The following is a 21,477-nucleotide window of genomic DNA, read 5'->3' on the forward strand; positions in this document are numbered from 1 at the left end:
TGCTAAAAATCATTTTAACACCAAGTTGGATACCATCAAATTCCAGTTTCACACTGCTAAATTGAGCTTTATTACACGAAGACTAGGAAAGATTCTTTTTTTTTTTTTTGGCTGCTTACTATTGCATAGCGTCATCACTTGCTCACCATTCAGGCACCCGCCAATCAATATCCACTCACTTTTCACTTTTGAATTTTATATTGGTTTGGTTGTAAGTCAAAGCATTATTAGGAATTAAAAATTAAAAAATATTTATTTTTGGTCTTTGCCTGGTGATCTTAAATTATAAAAAATTGCTCATTTCCATTCAAGGAACTTTATCTTTTCGAGAAAGAGCTCACGCTTTCCCCAAAAATTGAGGAGCCAAAAATAAGGAACCAGTTGTGAGTTGGGACAGGAATATTCTCCCTTTGACCTTATCAGCAGGATATGCTTAGTGGCTTTAAAATAAGGAAAAGTGATAAGAAAAGATATTACATAAATTTGTGTCTTTTTACATAAAATAAAATAATAAAAATAAATTTTATGAAGAATTAAAAATAAAATATTACGATTTTTTCCAGCATCACTTCCTTTTTATTTAATAAAAATAAATTAAGAATGTAAAAGTAAATAAATTTTACATAACCAAATAAATTTTCTCTGGTCATACCGTTGCATTGACTATCTTTCCCGTTGCAATTTACCATACCAACAAATGATAAAAATTAAAACTTGCAATGTTATATTCTCATAAAAGGTTTTCAATCATGCTTTAGTTTATAATTAAATATTAAATATAAAATAAATATATTATTATATATTATTACCAAAAAAATTTCAGCTTTGGTTTAGTTATCTTTTCCCGTCTGTCAAAAACAATATTATTATAAAAATAACGTAATATGTATCTTCATAATTTAAGAGTCACCCCAAGAATTGTTTGTAGAATGAAAGGGAGCTTCTTTGGGCAAAAATTGAAGAAAAAAAGGGAACTCCAGTAATAATGGGTCAAAAAGACAAAAAGATAAAAGATAAAAGGGATTTTTTTTTAATATACACACGCCCCCCTAAATGTGTGGGTGGTAGTTTTAGAAGACACTAACAGTAACCTTCCCCCCCCCCCCCCAAAAAAAATTTACAGTCTTCATAAAAAATGTTTTAGCTGTTGAAGTACATAATCATTATTTTTATAATTTAGTAAGCCCTAATATAAATTATAAATACTACATATCCCTCAATTTTTGTTGCCCCTTCTAGATAGAAGGATGAATAAGCAGGAACAGTAGAGGGGACGAGGATTTCATTATCAAAGGGCCAAATGGGATATTTATGGGGGTGGGGGCAACCAGACCTGTCTGCTGAATTCGCTGGAAACTCTGCATCATCCATCAGAAAGGCGTCCGTCCAAAGAGTGAGTCATCAATCAGATTTTGTGATCTTTCTTGATCTCACCTCTTTACTTAATCATTATCTCTTCCTCCAACCCTTTTTTGTCTTCAAAATTCAAAAGTCTTGCCAGGCCCCTCTCATCTCTTCACCTCCCCACTGTGATTTTGGATGTTGCTGTCAAACAAAACCGTGACAAATTTTTAACTCTGACTTCTTACCCATTCTAGCATCCACTCCCAAGCTTCCTGTGAAGATAAGGCTGGTTGCTCTTTCATTTATTTCATCTCTCATCATGCTTTCATTTCATCTCCATAAATACATAATAATGACCTTCTTCCAACAATTCACTATCCCACAGAAATCTAAAGACTCAAACTTTCCATAGTTCTCTCGTCATCATTTGACCTTCGCCAGGCATTTCTGCAATTCTACTGCTGATTTATGATGAGTGGGCTTAGTTCTGTTCAGGAGATCCTGAAGTAGAGTCGGGAAAACGGGCCGAGCCTGTCAGGCCGGCCCTTTTAGGCCATGAAATTATGAGGGCCGGACTTGATATTTTTCTCTTAAAATGAGAAATAAGTCCTGAAGGGCTGGTCCTGGAGGGCAGCGGGCCGGCCCTTTTAAGCCCTTTTATAATTTTTTTTATTTTTAAAATTTTTTATATAATATTAATGTTATTAATTTTTTACATTGTTAATAATATTTCAAATATTTAGTTATTATTATCATTTTAAAATTAAATTTATTTTTAGACAATAATTTATCCAATTAAATTTTTAAAAAATGGGTTAATTTGGACTTTAATAATGATTTGATTTATATTATATGCGTTGATATTTTTAAACTATATATATGTATTTGATAATAGAATATTTTTATACTTATATAACTTGTGATTCTATAATTTGAATTAGAAATTCATGAGTTTCAACAATAATGTTTCTCACATTAAAGTAAAATAATAGTTAGATTGTAAAATTTAAAAATAAAATTCTTATAAAGAAGAAAAACTTGATATTTTTGTTACGAAAGAAAAGCATGCTTATGAAGAAAAATAATTAATTATAGTGATGATGAAGTTTCAAAAGATTAATGATAATGTTTATTTATTGCACAATTGCATTATAGATAAAACTTTTAGATGTTGTTATCTTGTTAATGAATGTTTTAGATGTTCTTAGATGTTGATGAATATTTATATATGATAATATTTTATATTTGTGACTTAATTTTATTTATATTTATGTCTTTTATTAATAATTTCATTGGTTTATTTTTATATTTTTATAAAAAAAATTATAAATATAAAAAATAGTTTTTTTTCTTAAACGGGCCAAAAGCCCGCGGGCCGACCCTGGCCCTGTAGTTTAAGGGCCAGGCCTAACAAATTGGAGTATTTTTAAAATTTCAGCCCTGGAAGGCCGGTCCTTTTAAACCCGCCAGCTCTGAAGGACCGGCCCTGATTCCCGGTTCTATCCTGAAGAGAAGGTAGATATATGATACATTATCAAATGAAAACACAGTCCAACATATTTAACCCAAGAGGCAAAAATCAGACAAGAGAGAGGGGTTATAAAAGGTTTGCACACCTCAAGATCTTAATGTCTCCAAGTCTCTGACATATAGAATATTGAGTTCAAGCATACAGGACAATGGTATCTGATTAGGAAATCGGAAATCGATGGCCTCTTGTTTTTTTAGTGAAAAGAATTTCATTTCTCAAGAAAAATTATAAAGGCAGCACATGGCTGCGAAGCTGATATGTACAGTAGACAGGTGCGTGGTTCAGTTTGAAGGGGGCGGGTTAGAGATGACTGTACGGTTTAATTTTTTTTTTCGCTAGTTGTCTCTCTTCAGACTTTTACACCATTGCTTCCCCCACTCCAAAAAAAAAGCACATACACCTTCTAATCTTTAATATAAGAGTTTGTTTGATTTTTATTTTAATCATAAATATAAAATTTTAATTCATTTTTCCTCTCATATAAATTTATTTATTTTTTCTCAAGATAATCTTTGTAATAATAATAGTTTTAACTAATATACTTGATTAATAAGGATATTTTAAGAAATATAATATCTATCTATTACAAATAATTAATTTAACTAATCTCTTTAATTTATTTAATTTAATTAACTAACTTTTATATTAAGGACAGAAAGTAGTAGATATACAAAAAGAAACTCCGCGTATGCTTTATAGTTCGTCTTTGTATTAGGCCTTCGATAGTAAAATTTTGTCGAATCGATCAACGAATAGTTATACAAAAAGATGTAGCCTGCAGCAACAAGAAACGGCAAAGTAGAAGAGAAGAAAAGCAGCAACTTAAAATTCAAAAGAGGGAAATAGTTACGGTCATTGTTCTAATTGTGTGACGCATTAATGCTAAAACTTGATTCACAAGGCAGACCCTGTGAATCACGCAAAAGCAAAAAGTCTTTTGTATGACGGCTTGTTAATTAATTGGAGACTTGTTCATTTTACACATCGAATGTCTCGTAGGTTTTTAAATGATCGTCTCTTGATGGAACTTGTTCGACGACCGAATACTAAAGAAACCAGAGGCTTGTTTGCTCCACCGCCTTGGAGTAATAATCCGGATTATCATCTGAATTATGCGCTATTCACTGCATTCATTAAGGTTTTTGCACCTTCAAGATCTCCTTTAGTTGTGCATGTTTTATTAATGCATCAGATGCACCAGAGATGGAACTATAGGTTATGCTTCATAGTTGTTTCTATATACATGCACAATTTGAAAGATAAATAAAGGGCCAACCCTGAAAATCTGCTTCAAGTCTTTTTGTTAATGGTAACACGGAATTAAGCACAGATCGGGATATTGTGGAACTACGCATATGAGATCCTTTTCATAGATTACTGCTGCATGGTGTCCACTGCGAGGTATCTAGGCAATACGGCTCTCTTAATACTGGATACTTAAAAAAAAAAAAAAAAGCTGATAAACTCTGAATAAGAAGCCAGCTAAATCTCTTCTGGTCTGGAGTAAAACTTGGACTTCTAAGCAACGTTCTATACCTTTAGCCATGGAAAACAACAATATATAATCAGAGAATCCTGTGCTTTTGCTTCAGAGTGTACAATTTGAGGGAATTTTCTGTACACTGTTCTACAACTTTAGACTCCGTACAGTGACCACTATAAAGAAGAAGGGTTGTCCAGTGCTCCCAAATATCACTCATCCCCCCCCCCTCCTGAAAATATCCAAGGAAGTAAGTTGGCAACTGCACGAGGTTGAGACAAAGAAGATGTTGCTTTACACATATAAAAGGCTGCCCATGGTACCTCAATACGATTTATTCAGTGTTGATCCTAAATAACAGTGCATTGCAATGCGACTGGTGTACCTGTCTACTATTTATCCCGTCTTGACTTCATCAGCATAGATTTAAGCCCATACATTATTTTAACAAGATACAATTTTTTAAAGGCGATTTAATTACTCAATTTTTATTTAGAAGACATAAGAATCAATTTGAGATCTCTAAATTAACAGTTCTTAATTCTTAGATTATATAATAACAATCAATAATCAATGAATCAAAATACTTTTAATCAATAAATTGTACACTCTATACTGAAATAGTAATACAACATGAGGCCATACGTCAAACTGGAATGAGCAAAAATAAGTGAAAATGGTGAACTTGCAATCTGGTATGAGTAACTAAAACCATAAATCTTCATTGATCTTCAGGTGGTGATGAAATCCTACGGGTGTTGTACGAACCGCACCGTCTGCACTTGTGGCCTAAGACGTGAAACGACACTTCGCTGGTGGTATTGCAGTCATTGCACAGAATCGAGACCTGTAAGATATGCAAGCAACCTAGTGCTTAATTTTGCCTATGACATCACCTTTTTACTCGAATTCAATCTTCAGTTCAGTAAGCTAATTTGCCATTCCATATATACTCAGAAGTGTCCTATAACCATATGCGTATGATGCTATAAAATCAATTATATCATGCAGAAAACATTCCGTGAAGTTGCTTAGAATTCAAACAGGGATTTCGTCAGTTGTCTAGTTATACTCTTAGAAGACCAGCCAAGAGAGAACAACACAGATGTAAGTAACTACCTCAGTCTTGTACTCCTGAGGCATCGGAACAGCTTCAATCTGTTAACATTAAAAATAACCAAGTCAACACAGAATCCTCCATCTTCATAGATCAGGCCATGATCGTCAAAATCACACATCAAAGTTTGAAGTAGCAATCACTTAATGTTCAGCAGCAGCATGGAAAACTTCAAATAGTTAGGGAAATTATGAAAGGAAGAGCAAGAGAGACATCAAGTCTCCAGGGGGAGATGCCCCTTCATTATACTTTAGAAAGGGAAAAATAATATAAAAGATCAAGGAAGAATGCTGAATAATCCGTGCATGAAGATGCCACTTAATAACTTGTAATCCTTAAGCAACATCAGTAATGAGTAATCATTATGTGATCTTCATGGAGGTACACAATATAACTTCTTCTGCTATGTGTTCAATACTCAACAAGCTGGAACTTAAAAAAATTGGTTCTGACTAACTAATTGGGATAAGGAAGGCTTAGCACGTATTTGAATCTCAAAGGACAGTGATTTTGCGAAAGATTCATACTTCAGAAGTGTCAGCTAGAAGGGCTGAATGTAATTCAGAAAGGAATCAACCAGAGGTTAAAGCATACGATTCAGGGGGCTAAGGTGGATAAGGGCAAAATCAAAGAATATAATTAAGGAGTAATAACTTGGAAATAAAGTCATGATGAAAAATATTTAAGACGTTGCATGGAAAATCTATGACTTTTTGTTAACAAAAATTCATACACAGCAGAATCATTGTCAGCTTTTATCAAAGGCATGGATTAGAATCCTGAGTCAAGACAAATCCATTGGTTTAAAAAAACATTTTAAAGAATACAAATAGGGTAGCTGGAGCACAGATAACCTGAGCTAAAAGATTTTAATCTTTGCATTATTCCAAAAATGTTGGGATACCATTAAGCAAATATGCATTTCTTTGTTTCTGTCCTTTTCTTATCATGCCAACTATTGGAGACCTAAAATCTTCCAGTGAAATTAAAATTGCCGCCAACATCAGGAGATCAAGAGATCCTGTAAAGGAGGGGAAATTCGGTAAGAGAGAAAGGTCAGCACACCTCAAGATCCAGATGTCTCCAATTCTCTGACATATTGAATGCTGACTTCAAGCAGACAGGACAACGGTACCTGAATGGCAAATCAGGAGCCTTTTATCAATGATGAACTGTGTTTATCTAAAAGCAACAAAGAATTTAGTGCAAAGTGAGCTAACTGATTTTGGGCTGCCATCTCCCGAAAGCATTCCATATGCATTGTATGTCCGCACTTCATAACTGTGGTGCCTTGAATTGAATCGAACAGATACTATAAGAGAACAATACTGTCAGAAAAAAGATTTAATCACGATGGTTCTGGGAAAATGAGCAACTGAAAGAGCCAAAGTACAAACCTCATAGCAGACAGGGCACTGGCTCTTCATTGAGTTCTCTACACAAAAGTGCTTGCCTTTCAGTTCCACTGAATAGCACGATCCTGTACTTACAACACAAGATTTAATAATATATTCATAAAAACCAAGAAGCAAGCACAGTGTTGGTAAGAGGGCGCACCGCATTTCTGACAATGAAAGAAGTTATCACGACCACCAACCCTAAAAATAACAAAGTTTGTCATGACAAACAGTTCAACATTTCATAAGAAAATGTTTTAAACAATACACCTTAATCACAGTGATCCTAAACTCAATTTGTCATCTCACCATGTGAGTGCATGATTACTAACCTGCAAATACCACATTCCTCGCAATGGAATTGCCCTTTATCTGTCTGCAACAATAGAAACAATAATTCAAACGGGGATAAAAAAGATAAAGTAATGAAACCTCAGTGTAGTTCGCTTCATCGAGACTCTAGATAACTCATCTCCCCCCGGGGGGGGGGGCATCTTACATCATCGTCATAGAATTTGCAAATCTCGCAATAATATTCCCCCATGTTGACACCACAATTAGAACACACTTTAGCAACCTGAATTATGAAGTGATAGAAAAATTAGAAGCTAATTAGAGTCAATTCTGCTAAGTAAATCACAATAAAAGAAGGCATTAATTACCTCCTGCTCAGCATCACAGACTGAACATATAACCTGAAATAAACCCAACTCGCGACCATGTTTTAAAGTCAATACCGATGACAAATAAAACATTGAAAAAGTATATAAAATGTAAATAATTTAAGGCAGGGCAAGGAAAAAGAAGCAAAGGCGAGCTTCTTACCTGCTTAACATCACGCCTGACCAGCTCATGGCGCTCTTTGGGGTTGTCAAGCGAGCTCTTTATCACAAACACAACCGATTTCATTTCAAATAATGAAAAAAACTTAAGGTATAAATACAAAAGAACGGACAAGATACACAATCTAGAAATGAATATAAGTGAAGGTATAAACATAAGAAAGGACAAGGGAGAAGAGACCATGGCGTCGTTGTGGCAGTGGCGACATGGGAAGATCTGGTCACAGCATGGAGCTCGAATTTTGCACCTTCTCTTGTAGTGCTCGCATCTAGACACAGGGCAAGAACATTAAAGCGGGGGAAAAACATAAACAAGGAACGCAACAGAAATCAACACAAGAATCCAAACATTGCAGAGGTTGCGAGGGTGAAATTACCCATACTGCAAAATTCCAAAGCGCTCTGTGTTTTGCGTTGTAGGGTCTTCCATCGATTGGGGGTAGGGGGCGAAGAGGACGACGGCAACCAATTTAGGGGTGTTTAACAGGACAGAAAAGTACTTTTTCAAGAACACTTTTTCGCAAAAACTCTTTTACATATTTACCTTATACTATAAAAATATTTTTAAAATCATAATTTCATATTCATCCAGAAATCAGAATAGGGCCAACATATTGAGATGCTGCCGCAATCGTCATGCCGTAATTTTAAGACGTTGTTTTAGTTTTAACCCTTCGTTTTTTTTCATGTTAACGGGCTTTTGATATTAATTATTATTATAAATTATAATTATAATTTTTTTGATAAAATAAAATAAATTATAATTAAATAACTAGGTCAAAGTCTCATTAAAAGTTTTAGAGGTAAGGTGCATCCAGTACTTCAAAGTATTTTCTTAGATGCATTCAATAAAAAAAATATTTTAAGGTGCTGAATACATCATAAAATACTTTAAGGTGCTAGATGCACCTGAAAAAATATTTGGAGATGTTGAATGCATCTTAACCCCATTCAAATTAAGGCATTTGAAATTTTGAATTTTTTTATACATTAATTATTATTCTCTATAAACAAATTAGTGTAACTAATATTATTAATACTTTAAAATTCACTTCATCTGATTTGATTGGATACAAATATATCAATCTGAAAAAAAAAGATACAAATGTGTCAAGTATATAAGATTTTGTATCTAATTCTTCTCTTTTTGAAAATTAAATTTGTGCTTTGGGGAGATAAAGCATATTTGCAACAAATTTATCTTATATCAAATATCTCCCTATATGTACTGATTTTTTAAGTGAAAATCTTTATATATCATTCAAAGATTTATGCTGGACATATCTTTGCATTTTTTATTTTATATATAATCTCGTCTCATTGATTTTTATTTTTATTTAGTATTTTACTGTAATATATATATAAAGTAAAAATTATCTCGCCTAAGAGTTTGGACCAATTTATTGAATAATATAATTTTTATATGTTAATAGGAAGAGCTGCATAAGCAAAATATAAGCATGGAAGATATTCGATGGCCCAATATAAATACTTTATAAACAATTATTTCAATTGAATAATTTATCAATCAATTTCAATTTTGATTTGTCTGACGACGAAGATCAATTGGCCAGGAGAGTTAATTTATCTTATTAAGAATTTGTGAAGTTGACAAAAATTAGCTTCTTAAAAAACAGAAGAACTTTGAATGGTCGTGATTTTTTTTAATTAAACAACTATTTTAGAAACTTTGATTCTTGAAGGTTATTTGGCTTTGCTGACAAAAACTAGAAATTGAAAACAAAAGACATATGCAGTGTTTTGTAGGGTTATATGGGAAAGGAATCACGTAGGATTGGTAGTTTCCTGAAGACTCAAACTGAAGAGCAAGATGAGAATAATATAAACATCAAGCATCTATTAGAGACACTTATCTAATACATGGTTTCAAAATTAAAATTTCCATAATAACTTTGAAACTAATGTATATTCATAAATTTAAGAAGTGCCAAAAATTATAAAAATCGAATACTAAATCTTGAAATAATTATAAAACAATACTTAAATCAAGTTACTTATGTTTATTATATCGAGTTTTCTAATCACACATTAAAAAAAAAAGACATATAACGATATGTGATTGGAAAATTTGACATAATGACCATAAAAAAATTAATCCAAGTAATCAGCTCCGTAATTATACTGTTCCAATTTGTTGCCTCCTTTCACCGTCCAAGCTGAACAAGTGCCATGCAAAGCCTGTTTTGAATATCTCTGAATGCCCAGACCTCAACTGTTCTGTTTTGTTTGAGTCTGTCTTCAGAGACTATATTGTTCCAGCCACCATTCAATACATATTGTGAGCTCACTTTCCTTGGATCATCTTTGTTTGCATGCAAATTCCACTGTCCAAATTTTAGTATCGTCTCAGTAAGAGAAGGATCAGACACCCCATTATTCTTTTTCGGTTTATGAATCAATGGCACTCTAATGGTTTCTTTTTGCCTAAGTAATGTAATCTCATCGTCTTCCAAGAACTCAAAACTCTGTATCTGGTTGCAAGGAATGGTGAGTCTGCCATGTCCTTTACTTATATCTGTTTTGGTTAAAGTCTTTCTGATGAGACGAAACAATCGATCTGGTTCTGATCCGCCACATCTCACAGCAATTTCCCTTTGAAATTCTTCTGGCAAGCTTGACAATGATGCAGCAGCAGTACTTGAATCATCATCTTCTTCTTCTTCCCTCTTGGTCTTCTTATTCGTCAGACAATTTACCCATTCTTCATTTTTCATTGAATCAACCAGTTTCGTTTTCGAATTGCTATGTTTCAGCACCAGCAAAGATTTTTCCAGTGGTGGTTGGACTTGGATCTTCTCATCAGCACGAGATGACTCGTTGCTGATCAAGGTAGGCTTAGTGCATGTTGAATTGCCGTTAGCAGTTTCTTCCTCCTTAAACTTCTCAGCAGCAACTTCCAAGACATGTATCAGAATTTCTAAGGGGGTTCCATTTTTCAGTTCCTTGCCTTTAAAATCTTCGAGAGTTAATCGGTGGGGCATTTTCAGTTGAGCGATATAAATCAAGCAGCGCTTTTCTGTATTATTTTATACACACAAAAAGAGAAGAAAAAAAAACTGATCATAAATATTGTGATCAGAGTAAATATAATGCACCATACATGTAGAATGTGTAATTATTATAAATTTGGCATCGCAAGTTTTTCACGCTGTAATGTATTATAGATCAAGATATTAAAAGAAAGCTGCTGTGAAAAAAATAGACATTGAAAAAAGAACTCATCCTATAAAACATAAAGGTACACTATATGGCTCTTCACTATATATGTGTTATTTATGTGATTGAAGCATTTCGTTTTATTAGTGTGAGAAAAAAATAATAAAATCCAGAAATACTGCATAATATATATACTGGGTATACTACTTGAATTTTAATAAACTAAAAATATATATAAATGAAATTTAAAGTTTTGACTCTGTTACGGCTAAGTTTTTAAAGTTTGATTATGTATAACTTAGTCAATCAAATTTATTAGTCCTTTCAAGTCAATAGGAGTGGAAATATATTAGGCAGGAGTCTACTACGGCCTAACCTACACAAAGTCTAGCCTAACCTATTTAGTAGATAGGCTAGGTCTACTTAGTTAAAACCTAGCCTGACTTAACCTATTTTCATCCCTATAAGTCAAGACTATATAAGAATTGAATAATTAATTTTTTTTAAAAAAAGCCTTTTGTTTAACAATAGCTCAAACAGAATATATTGTCGAACCCACAAATCATAAGGGGAAAAAATGGGACATATTTTTTATAAAGCTAAAAAACTGTCAAAAAATTCAAACATATCTGCTAAACCTTCAACCGAAGAGAAAAACATGGAAGGGAAAAAAATGAAATAGAGAAAGTCGCCCTGACTTACCTATGAGAATGTACGATAGCTGACTCCTGCACTTCTTGAACTTTTATGAGAGACAGAAAGTAATCATAAATGAATGAACTATGAAGTGTTGAGGGAGCTTTAAGAATAAAAAATAGAAGAGGGATGACCATGAAAGAATGACGCGTTGAAGAGCTCCAAGATTAAATAAAAAGATTTAAACAAGCTCAAATTCAAATAGGATAGTATTACGGTGATAAATGATAGTTATCTTCTTTCAACTACTATGTGAATTAGTGCTTTCAGATTATTAAATTTATCTCATTCATTATTTAGAAATTATTCATAAATCAATAAATAAAATGTTATTCTGCGCGTATTGTGTGGCAGATCAGATTAAGATTGGGATTATCATTATTAAAAATATTGCCTTTTGACTGCATATTTAAAAAAAAAAAAAAAAGGGCAAAAGGATCTAATTTAGTACCCTTAATTTTCAATTAAATTTCATTTTGAACCTTTATTTTCTTTTAATTTTATAATATTGTTTTAACATTTAGGGTTAATACAAACTTTGATTCCTCAAGTTTGTCTGTATTTTGATTTTGATCTTTCAAGTTTCTTTTTATTTATAATATTAATCCCTATAATTTAATAAAAACTTAAGCTATTTTGCCCCTTGGGGGATTAAAACATATAATTTAAATTATGAGGGACCAAAATTAAAATAAGAGCAAACTTAAAAGATCGAATATTATATTAACCCTAACATTTGATATGCAGGGCGAAGTTAACCTAATATTTGACGCCATTAAAAAGGTAATGGGAGGTAGGGGTGTTCATGGGACGGGACGGGACCGGGACAGGCCCGTCCTGGTCCCGTCCCGGTGAACAAGGACGGGACAGGGATTTTGTCCCGTGTCCCGGTCCCGTCGGTACCAGGATGGAACCGGAACGGGACCGGGACGTCCCGCTTCCCCTTTTTTTTAAAAAAAAAAAGATACCATAATTTTTTATATGAATTTTTTTATGTTATAATACTTATTTTTTACTGGGCTTTTAAAGATAAAAACATTATGAAAAAATATTATGTAGAAAGCTTAATTATATAGCATAAAAGAGGTGTAAAAATAATAGTGTAAAAAAAATACCGTAAAAAAAACACTATATAATGACCTTATGAATTATTTTATTGAGGAAGGAGATTTTGTTGAGATAATACTACAACTTAAGAGCTACAAATCACCATAAAAATAAGAGTTATTATTAATAGGTAAATTGAATAATCTAATAATAATTTTTAATAAATAATTTTTAAAAGAAAAAAAAATTTCGGGACGGGACGACCCCGTCCCACATCCCGTCCCGAAATTTTTTTTGTCCCGTCCCGTCCCATCCTGAACTCACCGGGACCGGGACGGGACAAATTGAACACCCCTAATGGGAGGTGTTAACCCGCACATTATTAAATGTAATCATTACAATTAAAATATTTTTAAGTTTTAAAATAAATAACTACTATCTTACCTTGGAAAAAATATTTTAAGATATTTTAGTTGTAGATGTTAAAAGTTACAACTTAAAAAAAAACTTTTTTAACAATTATTTCAATAAAATACTTAAAATCAAAACCCAAGGTTTTGTAAGAATTTAATATTCACCTTTCCCTATAGTTAAAATATTTTTAACTCTGACCAAAATAAAAAAAAGGTGGTGATTATTTTCAAGTTTGCGAAGAAAAGGTCTAACAATGTAATTTCGAATGTTTTAATAAAATATCTGGTAAAGTTGAGAAATTTTTACGTCAAGAATTAAAATATTTTATGAGTGGGTGATTATTAATTAAGTCCCTGCTGCTGAAGCCACCACATGAGGAATGTCTTTGACTTATAAAATGAGCCTTAAATTTGGATTCTGCTACCATCCAGGAAATGAACGGTACAGAAATGGATCAGCCAAAAGGCTCAAGGAGCTAACATCAATCAGTTGATGCAGAAGCCGCGTGTAGGGCGAAAACTTGAGATCAGAATTCGGGGCTTGTGACCTTCGCGGGATCACTTCGATTCCCAGTTGGCTCTTTGTTGTAATTCCCGCAATGGTATCTGTTTGGGCTTGACAAGCCAAATTTGGGCCTCAAATTGACCCAATAAGTATTAACAAGGCCCATACATAACCCAAAAACAAACCATCCATCCTCTCCGGAGATTAACAGCCCAGTCTAAGCCCTTCTTCGCATTGTGGTCCCATGCGAAACAAAATGGAATGCTGACGTCTGATATGAAATTTTATTTCTTCGGTTTTAATTAAACTGAAATGTTATCACCCATGGTTTAAACTGTTTTTTAACCCTTCAGATCTCATACTCATAACTGTAATAAGCTTCACCCAGCTAATGAAACAATCAAAGAACCTAAACTTCACTCTCCTCTTCTTTACAGTCTTCGAGAACTGAAACGGAATTATAGATTATCTTAAAAATACATCTTCCTAAACATGATACGAAATTATTGGTCATAGCTTCAATTGCAGAGCCGATCCAAATCGGCGGCACTTTCCGTAGATGTCTATAGAAGAATTAGGGAATTATATGTCATACAGTTGGATGTGAATAGGCATAAATTGAAACTACAAGTGCCCTTGAGAGAGGTGCCTGTATTTTGGGGACTGCAGAATATTAAATTTGGTCACAGGGCGCATTTATGGTTTATCAAGGAATAGAGGGATTGATGACCTTTCTTGCTTCTTTCCTACATTCCTACATTGTTTTCCGAAGTTTTTCAGGCTCTATTTGGTAGAACAGTGAAAATCTCCAATAAGCTTGTTTTACGAAAGCAAAACTCTTCTCATATATTTACCTTGTGTTTTGTAAATCATTATTGAAAAGCTGCTTATAAGTTGTTTCAAACGGACGTTTAGTTTTTACCGAAAAAACTTATATGTGTCCGTCCCTTTTCTACTTTTGTTTGGACTACATTTTTTTGTTTGCTTCCTTTTTTTTTCTTTGAATCATTTTCTTCTACCTTGTTATTAGATATATATTTTATTTACATGATTTGATGTGTATTTATTCCTGTGTTTATTATTATTATTTATTTGGATTTATTATTTTTTTCTTATAGGTAATTGATATACCCATCTTATCTCAGAATACATATAATTTTTATCTGCAATATCTTCTCATTTTTTTTAGTGCTACCATGGTATCGGAGCTCCAACATAATATAAAGTTTGACTGTGTAAACTTTTTTTTAAAGAAAGAATACTGATATTAAAGTTCAGTTTGGTACAAGAAAAATAACAAACAAAAAAATAATTATTAAGCTCGATTTAAAAAGTTAAAAAAATAGGTTTAAAAATTTTTAATTAATTTTTCTCATAATTTTATCTTACGTATTTTTAATTAAAATTTGATGACCCCACTTCTTCAATATTTATTAGATCAAGCTCATTGAAATTTTTTCCCCTTCACTTCCCTTGTGCCAAAATACGCTTTCTAAATCATCCGTGAACACACGAGACCGATGGCGGCTGTTTCATGTGTTTATTGGTCCGACCACACAAGAAATCGCTTAGTCACGATTGAAGATTCTGACATGCAAATTTCATTTTTGAGCACTCAAATCAAAAAACGCACTGCAATGTCACATCTGCTAGCGTCGAACCCAAGCATCTTAGAGAGAATGTAAGAGATATATAGGGGACCAATTAATCTCTTGACGTAATCGCTTACTCTAGCAGGTTCCCTCACAAAAAAATCAAATTCTGTAAGACATATATATGCATTGTCATCTAGTTTTAACTAATCATCATCAATTATTTGGCCTCTAATTACAAATAATCAAAATTATGGTTTTAATTATTTTCAAGATAAAACCAAACATGTAACTGATCAGTATTGATGTTTTATAAAGCACTACCTTCTGTCCTTAATGTAAGAGGTAGTTTAACATTCAATTTGATCTTAAATATAAGACACCAATTTATTTTGTCTTTCATATTTATTTATTTTTTCAAAACAATCCTTATAGTTCCTGCATATGTTAAAAGTTTTATCAAATATCTAATACACATGATTAACAAGGATATTTTGGGAGAGATAATTCATATTTATTACAATAACTAACTTAACAAACATTTTTAATCTATTCAAATTAATCAACTACTCCTCTGGTCCTCAATATAGAAGCTAATTAGGGAGTTGATATTGGTTCTATATATAAAACTTATTTTACATGTTTATTAATTTTTTTTCAAATTAGCCCTATTGACATTCTCCTAACAATAATTATTTAGGAGAGGAAGGAATGGAATTAAGAAATATGTTTAAAGTGTTTTAGGAAAAACATGTCATATTTATTAATTTAACTAACATCTACTTAAATTAATTAATTAGATCTTTTATTAAAGATCGGAAGAGTAGTTTTTATACTAAGAATCGATGGTGGTAATTAGAGAATTATAGTACAAAATTATGGAGCCAGCACTTGTGACATATCAGCCAGGTCTCGTAATAAAATGGGACCTGATACTATATTACGTGTCAATAATCTCTCTCTTAACATGTAATTTGAAGCAGGTCATTTTATACTTCAACAGCATGTTGATAGCATTTTCATAAATATAATAACCGGTAATTTGTTAGTTACGTCATTAATTAAGCACTCTTTATTGAATATTGTACGCATTTTTCTTAAATGGCGAGCCCTAATAAACACCTCAGTAACGCTGTAACAGCATAATATTGAGTGGGGTTAGCGGGGACGGGAAGAGAATAAGTAAATGGAAGTTGAAAGAAAAGCGAAGAATGCGATACCCTTCTTTATGGGATGGGGATAAAGCTGAAGAATCTCTTGGCCGCACCTTGTGTGTGCAGAGAAAATATACGAATTTCCCTACTAACTTTTCAGCACACGATCAACGCAGAAAGATTGGATAAAGTAGTTCATAATTCATCAAGCATCCTTTAGGACTTCAATATTCTTCGGCTTATGCAAATCGCTTTCTTTATTATTATTATTTTTTTTTCGGGGCAATTTCTGGCCATCATCAGTAAAGAAGCCCTATACCTTATTGTTCTAGTAGTTTTTCTACTTTCCAAAGATATGGGAGAAAAATATGTTTTCCCGGTCTTTATTAAGCTACCAGAACATGTTAAGTTTTGCAATTCATCACTGTAAAGATGTGATTGGATATTGTAGAGTTAATTAACAAGGCATACTCTATTAATACCGTTTCAGCTGCTTAATGTTATTTACTAATACACAGAACCAGTTTCAGCGCTCATCATCTTGATAAAAACTCTAAATTTATCAGATTTTGAAAGAATGATAGTTAAGAGATTATTTTTATTTTAAATTTTATACATATTAAAATAATCATTGAATAAATAAAAATTAAAAAAATAAATCTGGACCATCCAAATGAGATATAACCAATATAGATCTGATGAGCTTAAGGTGCTCATCAAAGTGATATGGGCACCGAAACTGGTTCCCTAATACACGGAGTGAAGATTATATCACTGCATTTGCACTGCAATCAATCTTTTAATTAATGTGTTTTCTTACCGCTTGTTTTTTTCCCCCTTTGTTCATATTTGCTTCGGAGATATTTACATGTCATGATTTGAAGCTCACACTAGATACTTCCAAGTCATTAATTTATTACCGAAAACAGGTAGAGAAGGAAAGTAAACGAAGAAGAGGCGGAGCTTCTTGAGATTACATAAACATATAATGGTGCAACTTTCAGGATTTATAAATGAAACTCCATATAGAATATAATATACCAAGAGATTAAACTATAGCTAAATTGCTACAGAGAAAGTGATATATATATATATATATATATATAATCAAACATAAAAACGCAGAATACTACACAGACTTTTCAGAGAGCTTATTGGTAGGAGGAACACACACACACGCGTGTAGATGGGAATATTTGTGTGTTATTGTGCAGCGCGAACTGGTGAAGGGGGTTAAGCTTGTTTATAAGGTTGGATGAGTTGGGCGAGGGCTCCGCTGAGGTGGAGGGACATGACCTGGTTGGTGGAGCCCACGAAAATGCCTCCGATGAAAACGGCAGGCACAGGGGTTGAACAACCCAGACTCACCAGAGCTTTCTCCATTTCTCTGCCTTCAGGGTCAAGGTCTATTTCATAAACCTTGGGCCTCACCATCAGTTGTTGAAACAGAACTTTCACCGAGTGACACAGGCAGCATGAACTCTTGCTGAATATCACCACATCTTTTTCCGACGCCAACATCGTCACCTTCTCCATATCTTTTTTAACAATATGTTCACACAAACCCTAGAATTGGAGAATTAAGCTAAGCTACTAGCTAGGTAGGTGTGAGTTGATGGGAGGTTATCTTTGCACTTGCTTAGAAACCGAAAACCATCACACCTATCGAATCGAAGTCGGTCCAATGGTTGAGTTTGGTCAGGATTTGAATGCCTATAAGGAGGAAACTTGGGAGTCCAAGACTATTTATAGGGACTACTTAGGGATCTTTGAACGGAAGAGCATGTAAAAGGCTGTGCCAGCTTTAGTGATTTAGATGCTCCAGTAGTATAAAGCAAAACCCTTTGAGATCAGCATTGATATGAATCTGATTGACTAGGCCAGTTGGAATCTTGAAGAGATCACACTCAATTTACACGCATTGCTAGACGACATATAGTTTGGAGGTTAGTTTGTTAAACACGGAATGATCAAAACAGTATTTTCCTATGTAACAAGTTAGTTAATCATAGTTATAATTTATGGCAGACGTGTACTACTTATTCACCGATGCTAGCTCTCTCTGAAAAGGCAAGGAAAGTAGAAACTCTAGGCCATAGTTGGTCAAACAGATTCTCAATATATCGACTGCTTTGAATATTTACGCAGAAAGATTGTGACTGAGATGTTATACTTGCACTCAAACAACTTGCCTGATTCCTTCTCTCCCACAAGCAGGTTGTGGGATTCTACCAAGATGATGCTACAAAACACACACACACACACACATTCCCTCCATTCGTTATTATAAGAAGCTTTTGGACATTTTCATGCAGATTATTAGGAAACGTTGCACGTGTTTATTTGTCCAAAAACATTCATGTATTCCAATTACACCCCTATTCACCTTTGTCTTTGTATGAAAGAGATTATAAAATCTTGGTTCATTAATAAGTTGCGATATTATTGTTAAATTGTAGGGATAAAAAGGAAAATCATTTGATATTCTGATGACGTTACACCTTATAAATGGGACCAACTTTATTCTTCGGAAGATATGTATCTTATATATGATGTGTGGAGAGAGTTTGTGTGTGTGGGTGTGTATTATGGTGTACTCCCATTTGTGGATGACCTTACACGTGTATGACTGGAGTGGAAGGTCTTGTTTTGGTGAAAGGGAAGGGTTGGAGAGCACAACAGCCCTTTTTCCTTGAGAAGAGGAGGGAATGAATTCCCTCACCGTATAACACGATCCCACAAATTAATGAATTGAAGTATGTTTTTCCTTACCACTCAGAGAGCCTCCCTGATCATCTGGGACATGAATATTTCATGTAATACACTGAAAAACTGACACTTCCGAGGAAGAAAGACCCATTAGATTCAGAACACAGCAATATATATACTACCTCCGGTCCTATTTTTAGGACTTCGTTTATAGACTATAAACAATATTTTGTAATTAGGACCAGAGGTAATATGTACTAATATTCAAATATTATTTTGAACATGTATATGCTTCTCACTTGTTCTTTACTATATTTTTCTGTCCATATGTCGATATAAATCAAGTATACACACAAGGATATATAAATCATCCATGCTGTGCATGCATGTAGTTACTAGAGTTCAAAGAATTCCGACGGTTAAAATCATCCATGTTGTGCATACATCGAGTATATGCAAAAGGATGCATAAATCATGAGCACCGAAAAACTGATACTTCTGAGGAAGAAAGACCCATTAGATTTAGAACACAGCAATATATTACCTCCAGTCCTATTTATAAGACATTGTCTATAGACTTGTATGTACTAATATTCAAACATTATTTTGAACACGTATATGCTTTTCACTTGTTATTTACTATATTTTTCTGTCCGTACGTCGATATACATCAAGTATATGCACAACGATATATAAATCATCCATGCTGTGCATGCATGTCGTTATTAGAGTTTGAAGAATCTCAGTATAATTTTCACTGGACCTTTCTTTTAGATATTTCGTGAAAATTAAAAATATCTTAAGTGGGATTTATATACATTGTCTTTTCACTTAAACTAGTAAAACATTGAGTACTTATATAACTTCTGTTTTTTTTTAATATATATAAATACACACACATTTCCTTTTTAGTCCGACGATTTTAATGTAACCCAAGATTTTTCCTCGTCCTCATTCACGCTTTCGGTTTTCGATAATTTAGTTTATAAAACGATGCCCTGAATATATATCATATCTATTTATAGTGTAGAAGGAAAATAAAGTCGAACGGGAAACGTGTCATTGGGCTTTATGGGCATCGAAGAATAAACAAAGAGACACAACAAAAAGTTCCAGCATCACCTCTTTTTCTGAAGCTTAGCCACAAAAATTGAAATCATGCCTACGAATTTAAATAAGACCATCCCCTTGCACCAGATGCCCCAATTAGGAAGTGAAGAACAGCATCTACCTACTTTTCTCTTTACTACTCACTTAAAAAAAATGGTATTTTATATGTTTTCCATAGATTGGCTAGATATTTGATGACGCAGAAGATTCCTTTTATAATTATTTACTAAAGGTGATTTGAGGACTACTAGCTATTATTCCATCTCTTAATAATTGCGTGGGCATATTGAACAATGCATGAAGTCGGATGAAGTGTGTCGCTGAAGCATGTTTTTTAAAGGCTTTAGTATAATCAAAGATGAATATCTCAAGACTTCAAAGCTGCATTATTATACTAACTATATCATTGTTCAACGATATCACCTTTAGCGCGAGATCATCAAGTAATTAATTGACTGTAAGAGTAGTTATACCTTACTATCTGACTTGCAGAAAATATATACCCAAAAAAAAAAAAAGCACTGTTTTTGTATCGATTTGTATCATGTCTTTGCATACAATCAAAACGGGACACTCGAGAAAAAGCAAGAGTGTCCCTAGCTAAGCTTGACTCTAAAACATTCTTACAAGACAGAGCTCCATGGATATAGTATATACTTGCAGAGACCCATATATGGTATTAGTAGTATATACGACGTAGATATATATATATATATATATATATATTTATGTGCACGGAGCTCGGCTTCTTTATGTATATATAGTCTTTAGGAGTAGTAGTGCAAGTGGGTAGCTAAAACCATATGGCCTTAGCATCAATGAGCATTTGCTTGAGAGTGCCATCAACATGAAGAGAAATGATGTCTCTTGCAGAACCCACGAACTTGCCACCTATGAACACCGCAGGGACTGAAGGGTTGCAACCCAGAGCCCTTAAAGCCAACTCCATTTCCCTCCCATACGGTTCCTTGTCAAGCTCATGCACTGCAGGGCTTGCTCCTAGCTCGTAGAACAGCTGCTTAATGCTGTGGCTCATGTAACACGAGCTCTTGGTGAATATCACTGCTGCTTTCTTTGACGCCAAATCCTTCACTCTATCCATACCTTCCTGCTGCCGTCTGGCTAGTTTCTGCAGAATGATATATATATATATATATATATATATGAAACTTGATTGGTGAGTGTTTCTAGCTGTGCTGGACTTAAACAAGCGCATGTATCCTATTTATAGGGGCTGGTGTGAGGAAGTGGATAGCATTAAGTAACGGTTAAAGAGATAGGAGAGAGAAAGAGGGAAGAAAAGTAGCTTTCGCGATAATGGTTTGGATAAGAGGAATGCCCCTGCAGAATTGATCATGGTGAC

The 21,477-nt window shown here is 33.6% G+C and overlaps 4 protein-coding genes across 4 annotated transcripts; all 4 read right to left on the reverse strand.

Moving 5' to 3' along the window:
* Window positions 1-4,857: 4,857 nt before the first annotated feature.
* Window positions 4,858-8,179, reverse strand: LOC114720742 (E3 ubiquitin-protein ligase MIEL1). The gene is made up of 12 exons (XM_028906427.1): window positions 8,089-8,179; window positions 7,893-7,980; window positions 7,695-7,751; window positions 7,532-7,564; window positions 7,369-7,446; window positions 7,202-7,245; window positions 7,030-7,070; window positions 6,870-6,952; window positions 6,693-6,784; window positions 6,538-6,607; window positions 5,475-5,513; window positions 4,858-5,202 (listed from the first exon to the last, which is right to left on the reverse strand). Exons 1-12 carry the CDS (start codon window positions 8,139-8,141, stop codon window positions 5,077-5,079), a joined length of 804 nt encoding a protein of 267 aa, XP_028762260.1. The 5' UTR covers window positions 8,142-8,179; the 3' UTR covers window positions 4,858-5,076.
* A 1,697-nt stretch (window positions 8,180-9,876) lies between these two features.
* Window positions 9,877-10,713, reverse strand: LOC114720773 (putative B3 domain-containing protein At5g35780). The gene has a single exon (XM_028906469.1). The coding sequence runs from the start codon at window positions 10,711-10,713 to the stop codon at window positions 9,877-9,879; it is 837 nt and encodes a 278-aa protein (XP_028762302.1).
* Window positions 10,714-17,238: 6,525 nt separating this feature from the next.
* Window positions 17,239-18,003, reverse strand: LOC114720764 (glutaredoxin-C13-like). The gene has a single exon (XM_028906460.1). It carries the CDS (start codon window positions 17,829-17,831, stop codon window positions 17,529-17,531), a length of 303 nt encoding a protein of 100 aa, XP_028762293.1. The 5' UTR covers window positions 17,832-18,003; the 3' UTR covers window positions 17,239-17,528.
* A 2,617-nt stretch (window positions 18,004-20,620) lies between these two features.
* LOC114720763 (glutaredoxin-C11-like) lies at window positions 20,621-21,273 on the reverse strand. The gene has a single exon (XM_028906459.1). The coding sequence runs from the start codon at window positions 21,214-21,216 to the stop codon at window positions 20,908-20,910; it is 309 nt and encodes a 102-aa protein (XP_028762292.1). The 5' UTR covers window positions 21,217-21,273; the 3' UTR covers window positions 20,621-20,907.
* Between the last annotated feature and the right edge of the window lie 204 nt (window positions 21,274-21,477).

Source organism: Neltuma alba, unplaced genomic scaffold (assembly GCF_004799145.2).
Source record: "Neltuma alba isolate B1F8T4 unplaced genomic scaffold, ASM479914v2 tig00011997_pilon, whole genome shotgun sequence".
NCBI classification, from domain to species: domain Eukaryota; kingdom Viridiplantae; phylum Streptophyta; class Magnoliopsida; order Fabales; family Fabaceae; genus Neltuma; species Neltuma alba.